At 44.4% G+C, this 15820-nt stretch overlaps 1 protein-coding gene across 1 annotated transcript in view; it reads right to left on the bottom strand.

Moving 5' to 3' along the window:
- Nucleotides 1-15820, bottom strand: part of LOC121534793 (phospholipid-transporting ATPase IA) — a 304677-nt gene that overhangs the window by 242205 nt on the left and 46652 nt on the right. Inside the window, 1 exon segment of the mRNA XM_041841366.2 lies at nucleotides 1503-1602. Within this exon segment, the coding sequence (XP_041697300.1) occupies nucleotides 1503-1602 (100 nt within the window).

Genomic DNA, 15820 nt, shown 5'->3' with positions numbered 1-15820 from the left:
TAGGTCTGGAGACATGCTTGGCCAGTCCATCACCTTTACCCTCAGCTTCTTTAGCAAGGCAGTGGTCGTCTTGGAGGTGTGTTTGGGGTCTTTATCATGTTGGAATACTGCCCTGCGGCCCAGTCTCTGAAGGGAGGGGATCATGCTCTGCTTCAGTATGTCACAGTACATGTTGGCATTCATGGTTCCCTCAATGAACTGTAGCTCCCCAGTGCCGGCAGCACTCATGCAGCCCCAGACCATGACACTCCAACCACCATGTTTGACTGTAGGCAAGACACTTGTCTTTGTACTCCTCACCTGGTTGCCGCCACACACGCTTGACACCATCTGACCCAAATAAGTTTATCTTGGTCTCATCAGACCACAGGACATGGTTCCAGTAATCCATGTCCTTAGTCTGCTTGTCTTCAGCAAACTGTTTGCGGGCTTTCTTGTGCATCATCTTTAGAAGAGGCTTCCTTCTGGGACGACAGCCATGCAGACCAATTTGATGCAGTGTGTGGTGTATGGTCTGAGCACTGACAGGCTGACCCCCCACCCCTTCAACCTCTGCAGCAATGCTGGCAGCACTCATACGTCTATTTCCCAAAGACAACCTCTGGATATGACGCTGAGCATGTGCACTCAACTTCTTTGGTCGACCATGGCGAGGCCTGTTCTGAGTGGAACCTGTCCTGTTAAACTGCTGTATGGTCTTGGCCACCGTGCTGCAGATCAGTTTCAGGGTCTTGGCAATCTTCTTATAGCCCAGGCGATCTTTATGTAGAGCAACAATTCTTTTTTTCAGATCCTCAGAGAGTTCTTTGCCATGAGGTGCCATGTTGAACTTCCAGTGACCAGTATGAGGGCGTGTGAGAGTGATGACACCAAATTTAACACACCTGCTCCCCATTCATACCTGAGACCTTGTAACACTATCGAGTCACATGACACCAGGGAGGGAAAATAGCTAATTGGGTCCAATTTGGACATTTTCACTTAGGGGTGTACTCACTTTTGTTGCCAGCGGTTTAGACATTAATGGCTGTGTGTTGAGTTATTTTTAGGGGACAGCAAATTTACACTGTTATACAAGCTGTACACTCACTACTTTACATTGTAGAAAAGTGTCATTTCTTCAGTGTTGTCACATGAGAAGATATACTCAAATATTTACAAAAATGTGAGGGGTGTACTCACTTTTGTGAGATACTGTATGTTAGCAAACATTTTTTTTTAAATCATTTCCCCCGACTGTAACGTAGTAGTATGTTAGCGAGCAATACACAATATGGTTTAAAAAGGAACAGAAAGGAAGGATATAAACCGTTACTTTTTTGGGGTTGGAATCAGTTCAGAACTTTATTTTGCTGGTCGGAACAGTGAACAGAACAAAAAGAAAATACTGGTTCTGCTCAGAACAAAACAATTGGAAAACTATTTTGTTTCCAACCCCTGCATGTGACCTTTGCTACAGATGCCAAGGACATAGCAACCAATATAAAGAATCTGTCTCTTACCTGCAGGAGAGCGATAAAGAGGAAGAAGGAGTTGGCAGCCCTTCTGAACTGAGAGTAGAGGAACCGAGGCAGGAATGTGAGGACATTATACTTTGCAGTGCTGCAGGGCAGAGAGAGATGGAAAGGGAGGGAGATTGAGACAGAGAGACAGAGCGAGATAGAGAGAGAGAGAGAGAGACATAATACAGAAAGATGGAGAGAGAAATACAGAAAAACCGTCAGTTCAGTTAAATGAATCAGTTGCTTTTCGCTAACAGTATACAAAATATATACAGTGCATTCGGAAAGTATTCAGACCCTTTCACTTTTTCCACATTTTGTTACGTTACAACCCTATTCTAAAATTGATTAAATGGTGTGTTTTTTTCAATACACACACACACACACACACACACACACACACACACACACACACACACACACAATACCCAATAATGACAAACCAAAAACAGGTTTTTGGACATTCTTGCAGATTTAGAAATATATTTTTTTTATGAAATATCACATTTACATAAGTATTCAGACCCTTTACTCAGTACTTTGTTGAAGCACTTTTAGCAGTGATTACAGCCTCGAGTCTTCTTGGGTATGACGCTACAAGCTTGGCACACCTGTATTTGGGGAGTTTCTCCCATTCTTCTCTGCAGATCCTCTCAAGCTCTGTCAGGTTGGATGGGGACCCTCGCTGCACAGCTATTTTCAGGTCTCTCCAGAGATGTTCGATCGGGTTCAAGTCCGGACTTTGGCTGAGCCACTCAAGGACATTCAGAGACTTGTCCTGAAGCCACTCCTGCATTGTCTTGGCTGTGTGCTTAGCGTCGTTGTCCTGTTGGAAGGTGAACATTAGCCCCAGACAGGTCCTGAGCGCTCTGGAGCAGGTTTTTCTCAAGGATCTCTCTGTACTTTGCTCCGTTCATCTTTCCCTTGATCCTGACTAGTCTCCCAGTCCCTGTCGCTGAAAAACATCCCACAGCATGATGCTGCCACCACCATGCTTCACCGTAGGGATGGTATTGGCCAGGTGATGAGCGGTGCCTGGTTTCCTGCAGAAATGTTTTGGTACCCTTCCCCAGATCTGTGCCTCGACACAATCCTGTCTCGGATCTCAAGGACGATCAATGGCAACAGGATGCACCTGAGCTCAATTTCGAGTCTCATAGCAAAGGGTCTGAATATTTACGTTAAAAAAAACCTGTTTTTGCTTTGTCATATGGGGTATTGTGTGTAGATTGATGAGGACATTTTTTTATTTAATCCATTTTAGAATAAGGCTGTAACGTGACAAAATGTGGAAAAAGTGAAAGGGTCTGAACATTTCCGAATGCACTGTATACACTGAGTGTATCTTATATATCTTATCTGTCCCCCTGCAACTCCAGATACCCCATCCAGCTTGGAGTTGATACATTTCTACCCCCACCACAACCTCCATCCCCCTCTCACCCTTGAGCAATCCACCCATTCCTGGAAGCTGCTTCTCCGGAGTGGAGAGGGAGGTGGCTGAGCTTTGAGCTCTGGCTGCAAAGGTACTGTGTGATTGATGAACGGCAGGCCAGTGGACTAAATGACCATAAAGCATAATTACGGGGAGCTAGGGGGAGCTGGCAGGGGTGTCGTAAAGTGCCCCTGGCAGGCGTGAGCTATGGCAGCGAGGGATGCCTGGCAGAGCTTCTCCACCGCAGACCAGGCAGAGCCTTATTTACAGCCGCACTACAGGGCCAGCCAGCAAAGGCACTTTGGGGAAGATATACCCTGTGATGTATACCATGACACCAGAACGGATACATATATTTTTTTCACACAATACCTTATCTACTGATGTAGATAAGTGTAGCATAAAGCATCGCCGGTAAAGCTTTTGCACACACACCAAAAACACTGATGATATAAACACACAATCCATAATAGGCCTCCATCCATCATCCTCAGTGGGATCTGTAGAAACCAGAAACATACGGTTTTCAGGGATACAGTATCTTCAACCTAGCTTCCTTTTCCCCTGAAAACCGAATGTGTGAACCCCGCTCAGGCGTTTCTTTTACGCATGCTACGTTAGGCTATCCATCCATAGACAAGGCACTCGATCAGACAGAGTTCAATAAATCAACATCAATAAGCAGACATTCACACACACACACAACCATTGGTAAAACAAACAGAGATAGGGGGTGGATAGTACACTGGCGAGCGAGAGACTGGCAGACAGTCAATGAAAAGAGATAGCACTCCATCGTCTCACCCGTATAGTGGGGGGCTCTGTCTGTGAGAGAGGGGGATATCAGACAACGGCACACATGGCTGTAGACGGCTATACAATAGGCCGTAGTACAATAACGTACCAGCCTTGCAGAGTGCTGTGATGGCGAGCCTCATCAGCACACGGGTCAAGTAAGACTTTTTCAAGCCTCCATTGAGTTTTACTATTGAGTCAAATACAATTTTATTGGTCAAATGCGCCGAATATAAAAGGTGTAGACTTTACAGTGAAATGCTTCCTTACAAGCCCATTCCCAACAGTGCAGACTTAAAAAGTAAGAAAAATATTTGATAAATAAAAAAATGAAATAGTAACACCATAAAAACAATACCGAGGCTATATACAAGGAGTACCAGTGCCGAGTCAATGTGCAGGGGTATGACATAGTTGAGGTAATACGGTATGTACATGTGGGTAGGGGTAAAAGTGACTAGGCAATCAGGATATACACTGCTCAAAAAAATAAAGGGAACACTTAAACAACACAATGTAACTCCAAGTCAATCACACTTCTGTGAAATCAAACTGTCCACTTAGGAAGCAACACTGATTGACAATACATTTCACATGCTGTTGTGCAAATGGAATAGACAACAGATGGAAATTATAGGCAATTAGCAAGACACCCCCAATAAAGGACTGGTTTTGCAGGTGGTGACCACAGACCACTTCTCAGTTCCTATGCTTCCTGGCTGATGTTTTGGTCACTTTTGAATGCTGGTGGTGCTTTCACTCTAGTGGTAGCATGAGACGGAGTCTACAACCCACACAAGTGGCTCAGGTAGTGCAGCTCATCCAGGATGGCACATCAATGCGAGCTGTGGCAAGAAGGTTTACTGTGTCTGTCAGCGTAGTGTCCAGAGCATGGAGGCGCTACCAGGAGACAGGCCAGTACATCAGGAGACGTGGAGGAGGCCGTAGGAGGGCAACAACCCAGCAGCAGGACCGCTACCTCCGCCTTTGTGCAAGGAGGAGCAGGAGGAGCACTGCCAGAGCCCTGCAAAATGACCTCCAGCAGGCCACAAATGTGCATGTGTCTGCTCAAACGGTCAGAAACAGACTCCATAAGGGTGGTATGAGGGCCCGACGTCCACAGGTGGGGGTTGTGCTTACAGCCAAACACCGTGCAGGACGTTTGGCATTTGCCAGAGAACACCAAGATTGGCAAATTCGCCACTGGCGCCCTGTGCTCTTCACCGATGAAAGCAGGTTCACACTGAGCACATGTGACAGACGTGACAGAGTCTGGAGACGCCGTGGAGAACGTTCTGCTGCCTGCAACATCCTCCAGCATGACCGGTTTGGCGGTGGGTCAGTCATGGTGTGGGGTGGCATTTCTTTGGGGGGCCGCACAGCCCTCCATGTGCTCGCCATAGGTAACCTGACTGCCATTAGGTACCGAGATGAGATCCTCAGACCCCTTGTGAGACCATATGCTGGTGCGGTTGGCCCTGGGTTCCTCCTAATGCAAGACAATGCTAGACCTCATGTGGCTGGAGTGTGTCAGCAGTTCCTGCAAGAGGAAAGCATTGATGCTATGGACCGCCCGTTCCCCAGACCTGAATCCAATTGAGCACATCTGGGACATCATGTCTCGCTCCATCCACCAACGCCACGTTGCACCACAGACTGTCCAGGAGTTGGCGGATGCTTTAGTCCAGGTCTGGGAGGAGATCCCTCAGGAGACCATCCGCCACCTCATCAGGAGCATGCCCAGGCATTGTAGGGAGATCATACAGGCACGTGGAGGCCACACACACTACTGAGCCTCATTTTGACTTGTTTAAGGACATTACATCAAAGCTGGATTAGCCTGTAATGTGGTTTTCCACTTTAATTTTGAGGGTGACTCCAAATCCAGACCTCCATGGGTTGATAAATTTGATTTCCATTGATAATTTTGGTGTGATTTTGTTGTCAGCACATTCAACTATGTAAAGAACAAAGTATTTAATGAGATTATTTCATTCATTCAGATCTAGGATGTGTTATTTTAGTGTTCCCTTTCTTTTTTTGAGCAGTGTATAATAAACAGAGTAGCAGTAGCTCATGTGAAGTGTGAAAGTGTGTGAGTGTGTGTGTATGAGTGGCGTCAATATGCGTGTGTGTGTGTGTGTGTGTGTGTTTTGTGTGTGTGAGTGAGTGTACACAGTGTGTGCGTGTTGGAGTGTCAGTGTAGTATGTGTGAGTGTGTGGGTAGAGTCTAGTGAATACCGCCAGCAATCCGAGGGGAGTCAGTGTTTGGAGTTGTCATCAATGGTGATGGTTTTATGTTTTATTTAGGGGATGGCAATGATATGTATATTTTTTTCACACAATACCTTATCTACTGATGTAGATAAGTGTAGCATAAAGCATCGCCGGTAAAGCTTTTGCACACACACCAAAAACACTGATGATATAAACACACAATCCATAATAGGCCTCCATCCATCATCCTCAGCGGGATCTGTAGAAACCAGAAACATACGGTTTTCGGGGATACAGTATCTTCAACCTAGCTTCCTTTTCCCCTGAAAACCGAATGTGTGAACCCCGCTCAGGCGTTTCTTTTACGCATGCTACGTTAGGCTATCCATCCATAGACAAGGCACTCGATCAGACAGAGTTCAATAAATCAACATCAATAAGCAGACATTCACACACACACACAACCATTGGTAAAACAAACAGAGATAGGGGGTGGATAGTACACTGGCGAGCGAGAGACTGGCAGACAGTCAATGAAAAGAGATAGCACTCCATCGTCTCACCCGTATAGTGGGGGGCTCTGTCTGTGAGAGAGGGGCCCTGGGTTCCTCCTAATGCAAGACAATGCTAGACCTCATGTGGCTGGAGTGTGTCAGCAGTTCCTGCAAGAGGAAAGCATTGATGCTATGGACCGCCCGTTCCCCAGACCTGAATCCAATTGAGCACATCTGGGACATCATGTCTCGCTCCATCCACCAACGCCACGTTGCACCACAGACTGTCCAGGAGTTGGCGGATGCTTTAGTCCAGGTCTGGGAGGAGATCCCTCAGGAGACCATCCGCCACCTCATCAGGAGCATGCCCAGGCATTGTAGGGAGATCATAAAGGCCACACACACTACTGAGCCTCATTTTGACTTGTTTAAGGACATTACATCAAAGTTGGATTAGCCTGTGTGTGCGTGTTGGAGTGTCAGTGTAGTATGTGTGAGTGTGTGGGTAGAGTCTAGTGAATGTGCATAGAGCCGGTGCAAGGGAGTCAGTGCAAAACAATTAAGATAAAGAAATAAATAATAAAGGGGGTCAATGCAAATTGTCCGGGCAGCCATTTGATTAACTGTTCAGCAGGCTTGGGGGTAGAAGCTGCTCAGGTGCCTTCTGGTCACAGACTTGGCGCTCCGGTACCGCTTGCCGTGCGATAGCAGAGAGAAGAGTCTATAACTTCGGTGGCTGGAGTCTTTGAGAATTTTTAGGGCCTTCCTTTGACACCGCCTGGTATAGAAGTCCAGGATGGCAGGGTGTCGGCCCGAGTGACGTACTGGTCCGTATGCACTACCCTCTGTAGTGCCTTGCAGTCGGATGCCAAGCAGTTGCCACACCAAGCGGTGATGCAGTCAGTCAAGATCATCTCAATGGTGCAGCTATATAACTTTTTGAGGATCTGAGGGCCCATGCCAAATCTTTTCAGCCTCCCGAGGGAGAAGAGGCATGCTCTCTTTACGACTGTGTTGGTGTGTTTAGACCATGATAGGTCCTTAGTGATATGGACACAGAGGAACTTGAAGCTCTCGACCCGCTCTACTACAGCCCCGTTGATGTGAATGGGGCCGTGTTCGGCCCTCTGTTTCCTGTAGTCCACGATAAGCTCCTTTGTCTTGCCCACCTAGGCTGTCTCATCGTCTTCGGTAATCAGGCCGACCACCGTCGTGTCGTCAGCAAACTTAATGATGGTGTTGGAGTCGTGCACGCAGTCGTGGGTGAACAGGAAGTACAGGATGGGACTGAACACGCGCCCCTGAGGGGCCCCCGTGTTGAAGGTCAGCGTGGCGGATGTGTTGTTGCCTACACATCGCAGTGCTAGCTGTGCTACTAGAGATCCTGGTTCTAAGTAATGTTTTGCAGAGGGATCAAATACTTATTTCCCTCATTAAAATGTAAATCAATTTATAACATTTTTGACATGCGTTTTTCTGGATTTTTGTTGTTGTTATTCTGTCTCTCACTGTTCAAATAAACCTACCATTAAAATTATAGACTGATCATTTCTTTGTCAGTGGGCAAACGTACAAAATCAGCAGGGGATCAAATACTTTTTTCCCTCACTGTAGGTATTACAGACTGGGTCAGAGAGAGGTTGAAATGTCAGCGCATGCTTAAAGCACCCTGGTAATCTGTCTGGCCCTGCGGCCATGTAAATGTTAACTTGTTTAAAGGTCTTACATCGGCTACAGAGAGCGTGATCATACAGTCATCAAGAACAGCTGGTGCTCTCACACATGGTTCAGTGTTGCTTTTTTCTGTGTGTGTGTGCGTGTGTGTGTGTGTGTGTGTGTGTCAGGGTTTCCGTTTCTGTTAGGAAAATTTGGCGGCGGACAATCAGACCGGCAAGTTAAAAATGTACCTGAACATTTCAGAAATTTACCAGACATCCATATGCATTGGGTGCATAGTAACGCATTAGGTAGTCCACCCACCGTGCTCAAAATCACATTTAGATTATTGTAATTCATTTTAACAGAATATACATTTGCCTGTAAAGTTCAATAAAATAAAGTAGAACAATGTTATTATTCCAGCATGACAGGTGTTATTGAAAAGTGGCATCTTAATCCCTGCCTTAAATCATAAATGAATATCATTTAAAGAAATACAAAAACGAAATGGAAATGGCCTGTCCTGTATGAACATTTTAATTAATAAATAACAAAACACAGCTGTTTTATTAGCTGTTTTATTATTAGACCTCTAATTTAATTTAGCCTAGGCATGAACATTTTAATTAGGCCTAATGAATAACAAAACAGGGCCGTCTACGAACACCAGGGCCGGTACGTCCCACTTCCAGTGCAATTCAGCACCACAGCAGTGGAAAGAGGCCACTCTAGGCGGCCACAAAATGAAGAAATTATCAAACTGATGTTGGACAATCAAATATAATATGTAAACAAACGAAATTCGTTAAGGCTGGTTCATTGAGAAAAAGCTTATTTTACAATGCTCCTGTGAAACAACGAGGCCCGCGCAAAGCATTTATGAAAGCACTTGTTTCTAAAGCTCAAAGATTATCTCACTCTTTTTACAGTTCTACTGGATGATGTTAATAAATGTTAGGTTTATTGTCATTTGAACTATCGTGGGGTCATGACTCGTGTCATGTGTTATATAGGCTATGTGGCTTATTGATAACAACTCTGTTTCCTACTATAGGCAGTTGGCTGCCTAGCGATAGCAAAATTGTAACTCTCCGATGTGAATAGTTGGCAACAATGTTTTGTTTCCAAGTGCAACGGAATAAGCGCAACTGAAATGCACCATTTGTGCATGACACACTTCATTACTCTACTCTAGTCTATCAATACATTCCAAATGTGTATACTATACAAGACACAGGGGAGGCATATGTTGATCTTGCCTAGGGCAGCAGCAGAACTGCTAGGACCGGGCCTGACTAATGCAATAATTTTGAGCAGACCTTGGCCTGCTCAGAGTGAGCAGATGCTGTTGGGAAGTCAAAACTTTCCAACTCCTTGGAGAAGCTTGCGATGCACATCAGCCTCGTTACTTTTCCTCCAGAAGGCGTGATCTTGAGGCCGTCTTTACTCTGTTTTGGAGAAAGAATCCCCTCTCGGCGGGCACACTGGAAACGGGGATAATCAACACAATCTTCTGTAATTTTTCCCAGTCGGGATACACTGAAGTCCCTTAAGAGGATTTTGCGTCTTTTGTGTGAGTAAAAATAGAAACTCACACACCCGACACTAATTTCCAAGCAGCTTGAAAATGTATACTGAAAATATATATACACGTAACATGCAACAATTTCTAAAGATTTTACTCAGTTACAGTTCATATAAGGAAATCAGTCAATTGAAGTAAATTCATTAGGCCCTAATCTATGGATTTCACATGACTGGGCAGGGGTGCAGCCATGGGTGGGCATAGGGCCACCCACTGGGGAGCCAGGCCCAGCCAATCAGAATGAGTATTTCCCCACAAAAGGGCTTTATTACAGACAAAAATACTACATTTTGTTCAGTGTATTAGCCTATGAAGTATATTTCCCTTTTAAGTTGGAGCACATCGACTGGTATTTCCATCAATGAATAAAAAGCATTATTTTGCAATGGATTATTGTTTTTTTTGTACGATTTGGCCTGCAAAAAAAACAAACAAATCAGCTTTAAAAAATAAATATCGGACAAAAGCCGGCATTTACCGGCTAACGGAAACCCTGGTGTGTGTGTGTCTTTGCGTGTGGATGTGTCCTTCTGTGTCCATGTGTGTGTGTGTGCATGTGTCCTTTCGTGTGCGTGTGTGTGAGCAAGTAAAGATGTCATCTTCACTAGGACACTATTTCCTCCTTTAACTGTTTTAAATGTGAACTATATTCGTTGAATTGGGCTCAGATTTACCATTATTACATGCATTCAGAAAGTATTCAGACCCCTTGACTTTTTCCACATTTTGTTACGCCTTATTCTAAAATGGATTACATTTTAAAAAATCCTCAATCTACACACAATACCCCATAATGACAAAGTGAACACAGGTTTTTAGAAATCTTTGCAAATGTATTAAAAATAAAAACAAAAATACCTTATTTACGTAATTATTAAGACCCTTTGCTATGATAATCGAAATTGAGCTCAGGTGCATCCTGTGTCCATTGGTCATCCTTGAGATGTTTTTACAACTTGATTGGAGTCCACCTGTGGGAAATTCAATAGATTTTGACATTATTGATCATAGTCTGCTGCTGGAAAAACGTATGTATTATGGCTTTACACCCCCTGCTATAATGGGGATAAAGAGTTACTTGTCTAACAGAACACAGAGGGTGTATAATCCAGGTAGAATCAGGAATTCCCCAGGGCAGCTGTCTAGGCCCCTTGCTTTTGTCCATCTTTACTAACGACATGCCACTGGCATTGAGTAAAGCCAGTGTGTCTATGTATGCGGATGACTAAACACTATACACGTCTGCTACTACAGCAACTGAAATAACTGCAACACTTAACAAAGAGTTGCAGTTAGTTTCGGAATGGGTGGCAAGGAATAGGTTAGTCCTGAATATTTCCAAAACTAAAAGCATTCTATTTGGGTCAAATCATTCACTAAACCCTAAACCTCAACTACATCTCGTAATGAATAATGTGGAAATTGAGCAAGTTGAGGTGACTAAACTGCTTGGAGTAACCCTGGATTGTAGACTGTCAACAGTAGCTAAAATGGGGAGCTAAAATGGGGAGAGGTATGTCCATAATTAAGCGCTGCTCTGCCTTCTTAACAACACTATCAACAAGGCAGGTCCTACGGGCCCTAGTTTTGTCGCACCTAGACTACTGTTCAGTAGTGTGGTCAGGTGCCACAAAGAGGGTCTTGGGAAAATTGCAGTTGGCTCAGAACAGAGCAGCACGGCTGGCCCTTAAAAGTACACGGAGAGCTAACATTAATGACATGAATGTCAGTCTCTCCTGGCTCAGAGTGGAAGAGACATTGACTTCATCACTGCTTGTTTTTGTAAGAGGTGTTGACAAGCTGAACGTACTGAGCTGTCTGTTTGGAATACTGGCACACAGCATACCCCACAAGACATGCCACCAGAGGTCTCTTCACAGTCCCCAAGTCCAGAACAGACTATGGGAGGTGTACAGTACTACATAGAGCCATGACTACATGGAACTCTATTCCATATCAGGTAACTGATGCAAGCAGTAGAATCAGATTTTAAAAATACATCTTATGGAACAACAGGGACAGTGAAGAGACACACACAAAGGTATAGACACATGCATACGCACACATTGTTGTATGGTGGTATTAAACATTTTGTATTGTAGATAGGTAGTGGTGTAATAATGTCATATGATGTACTGTTTCATATTTTGTAAGCGCTTTAACATGTTTGGACCCCAGGATCCCTAATAAATACAAACATTTGAAAAGGCACACACCTGTCTATATAAGGTCCCACAGTTGACAGTGCATGTCAGAGCAAAAACCAAGCCATTAGGTCGAAGGGATTGTCCGTTGAGCTCCGAGAAAAGATTGTGTCAAGGCACAGATCTGGGGAAGGGTACCAAAAAATTTCTGCAGCATTGAAGGTCCCCTAGAACACAGTGGCCTCCATCATTCTTAAATGGAAGAAGTTCGGAACCTTCCTAGGGCTGGCCGCCCGGCCAAACTGAGCCATCAGGGGAGAAGGACCTTGGTCAGGGAGGTCACCAAGAACCTGATGGTCACTCTTCAGAGCTCCAGAGTTCCTCTATGGAGATGGGAGAACCTTCCAGAAGGACAAACATCTCTGCAGCACTCCCAATCAGGCCTTTATGGTAGAGTGGCCAGACGGAAGCCACTCCTCAGTAAAAGGCACATGACAGTCCGCTTGGAGTTTGCCAAAAGGCACCTAAAGGACTCTCAGACCATGAGAAACAAGATTGAACTCTTTGGCCTGAATGCCAAGCGTCACATCTGGAATAAACCAGGCACCGCTCATCACCTGGCCAATACCATTCCTACGGTGAAGCATGGTGGTGGCAGCATCATGCTATGGAATGTTTTTCAGCGACAGGGACTGGGAGACTAGTCAGCATCAAAGGAAAGATCAACGGAGCAAAGTACAGAGAGATCCTTGATAAAAACCTGCTCCAGAGCGCTCAGGACCTCAGAATGTGGCGAAGGTTCACCTTCCAATAGGACAACAACCCTAAGCACACAGCCAAGACAACCCAGGAGTGGCTTCGGGACAAGTCTCTGAATGTCCTTGAGTGGCCCAGCCAAAGTCAGGACTTAAACCCGATCTAACATTTCTCTGGAGAGACCTGAAAATAGTGCAGCGACGCTCCCCATCCAACCTGACAGAGCTTGAGAGGATCTGCAGAGAAGAATGGGAGAAACTCCCCAAATACAGGTGTTCCAAGCTTGTAGCGTCATACCCAAGAAGACTCAAGGCTGTAATCGCTGCCAAAGGTGCATCAAAAAAGTACTGAGTAAAGGGTCTGAATACTTATGTTATATTTCCAAAAATGTCAAAAAAACTATTTTTGCTTTGTCATTATGGGGTATTGTGTGTAGATTGATGAGGGGAAAAAAACTTTCATTCATTTTAGAATAAGGCTTTAACGTAACAAAATATGGAAAAGGTCAAGGGGTCTGAAAACTTTCCGAATGCACTGTAAGTGCACTTAATCTATCAACTACATCTTCAGTTTGTTTGTTAGTTTGGTTCATTGTCTGGACTAGTTAATTGTATGCAGTATACCCCTAATTGGTTATTGCCCACATCTAATTGTGTTTCTCCTTTAAAATGTAGGTTTAGAACAGTTTGGGGAGATCCTGACAATGGGGTAAGATGATAGACATAAGGCTCAAGTGTTACTTGTTTTCATAGCCTTTTTAGGAATATCTGTTTTAATACAAATTCATACCTTTCTGGATAACTTATCAATCTAGTTGCATTTTTTACCTCCGTGTATGGCGGGACGGACAGCTCATACATGCGTACCACAGGTGGCACCTTAATTGGGGAGGACGGGCTCATAGTAATGGCTGGAACGGAATAAATGGAATCGAACACAATAAACACATGGTTTCCATGTGTTTGATACCATTCCATTAACTGCATTCCAGCCATTATTATGAGCTGCCCTCCCCTCAGCAGCCTCCTCTGATGCGTACACGTGTGCCCCCTTGTCCCTTATTCTCTGCATGGACCCACCGCTAGCGTTTCGCGGAACAGACAATGGACAACAGCTTGCCCTGCCTGCCACTTCTGTTTGCTGTAGTGCAAGTTATATACAGTTGAATTCTGAAGTTTACATACACCTTAGCCAAATACATTTAAACTCAGTTTTTCACAATTCCTGACATTTAATCCTAGTAAAAATGTCCTGTCTTAGTTAGGATCACCACTTTATTTTAAGAATGTGAAATGTCAGAATAATAGTAGAGAGAATGATTTATTTAAGCTTTTATTTCTTTCATCACATTCCCAGAGAGTCAGAAGTTTACATACACTCAATTAGTATTTGGTTGCATTGCTTTTAAATTGTTGTTTAACTTGGGTCAAACATTTCGGGTAGTCTTCCACAAGCTTCCCACAACAAGTTGGGTGAATTTTGAACCATTCCTCCTGACAGAGCTGGTGTAACTGAGTCAGGTTTGTAGGCCTCCTTGCTCGCACATGCTTTTTTTCTATAGGATTGAGGTCAGGGCTTTGTGATGGCCACTCCAATACCTTGACTTTGTTGTCCTTAAGCCATTTTGCCACAACTTTGGAAGTATGCTTGGGGTCATTGTCCATTTGGAAGACCCATTTGCGACCAAGCTTTAACTTCCTGACTGATGTCTTGAGCTGTTGCGTCAATATTTCCAGTTAATTTTCCTTCCTAATGATGCCATCTATTTTGTGAAGTGCACCAGTCCCTCCTGCAGCAAAGCACCCCCACAGCATGACGGTGCCACCCACGTGCTTCACGGTTGGGATGGTGTTCTTCGGCTTGCAAGCTATCCCCTTTTTCCTCCCAACATAACGATAGTCATTATGGCCAAACAGCTCTATTTTTGTTTCATCAGACCAGAGGACATTTCTCCAAAAAGTACGATCTTTGTCCCCATGTGCAGTTGCAAATCATAGTCTGGCCTTTATATGGCGGTTTTGGAGCAGTGGCTTCTTCCTTGCTGAGCGGCCTTTCAGGTTATGTCGACATAGGACTCGTTTTAATGTGGATATAGATACTTTTGTACCTGTTTCCTCCAGCATCTTCACAAGGTCCTTTGCTGTTGTTCTGGGATTGATTTGCACTTTTCGCACCAAAGTACGTTCATCTCTAGGAGACAGAACGCGTCTCCTTCCTGAGCGGTATGACGGCTGCGTGGTCCCATGGTGTTTATACTTGCGTACTATTGTTTGTACAGATGAACGTGGTACCTTCAGGCATTTGGAAATTGCTCCCAAGGATGAACCAGACTTGTGGAAGTCTACAATTTTTTTCTGAGGTCTTGGCTGATTTCTTTTGATTTTCCCATGATGTCAAGCAGAGGCACTGAGTTTGAAGGTAGGCCTTGAAATACATCCACAGGTACACCTCCAATTGACTCAAATGATGTCAATTAGCCTATCAGAAGCTTCTAAAGCCATGCCATCATTTTCTGGAATTTTCCAAGCTGTTTAAAGGCACAGTCAACTTAATGTATGTAAACTTCTGACCCACTGGAATTGTGATTCAGTGAATTATAAGTGAAATAATCTGTCTGCAAAAAATTGTTGGAAAAATGACTTGTGTCATGCACAAAGTCGATGTCCTATCCGACTTGTCAAAACTATAGTTTGTTAACAAGAAATGTGTGGAGTGGTTGAAAAACTAGTTAATGACTCCAACCTAAGTGTATGTAAACTTCCGACTTCAACTGTACATCCCAACACCACCTTCCATGTCACATTTACATTAGCACAAGATCTGGTCTGACAAGTAGTGTAGCTGAATAAACAGTATCCCTCACGCAGGCTGTGTACCAAATTGCACCCTATTCCCTATATCGTGCACTACCTTTGACCAGGGCACATAGGAGCTAATTTGTGTCTGTGTGATAGGGTGCCATTTGGAACAAAGACACAGCGAACGTCAAGGCCACCACAGTGGGGCCACAGAACATTATGGAGACGCTACTATGAATGCTTGTGGTAATAGCGATGGAGCGGTGCGGTGGATGGAGAGTAACATGCTAGTTGTAAAATGTTGAAAGTTCAGTGGTATTATAGTTTAAATAGAAAGTGATTGCCTTGTAAAGGGAAAGGATCAATGCCACCACCTCGCTTTCCAACCAAGCTGCAAGAATTGAGGAGCAAGCTGAAGTGGAGAAGAGATTCAGC

This window comes from Coregonus clupeaformis, chromosome 2 (genome assembly GCF_020615455.1).
Source record: "Coregonus clupeaformis isolate EN_2021a chromosome 2, ASM2061545v1, whole genome shotgun sequence".
In the NCBI taxonomy this organism is placed as follows: domain Eukaryota; kingdom Metazoa; phylum Chordata; class Actinopteri; order Salmoniformes; family Salmonidae; genus Coregonus; species Coregonus clupeaformis.
This window is presented reverse-complemented; position numbering and strand designations above follow the sequence as displayed.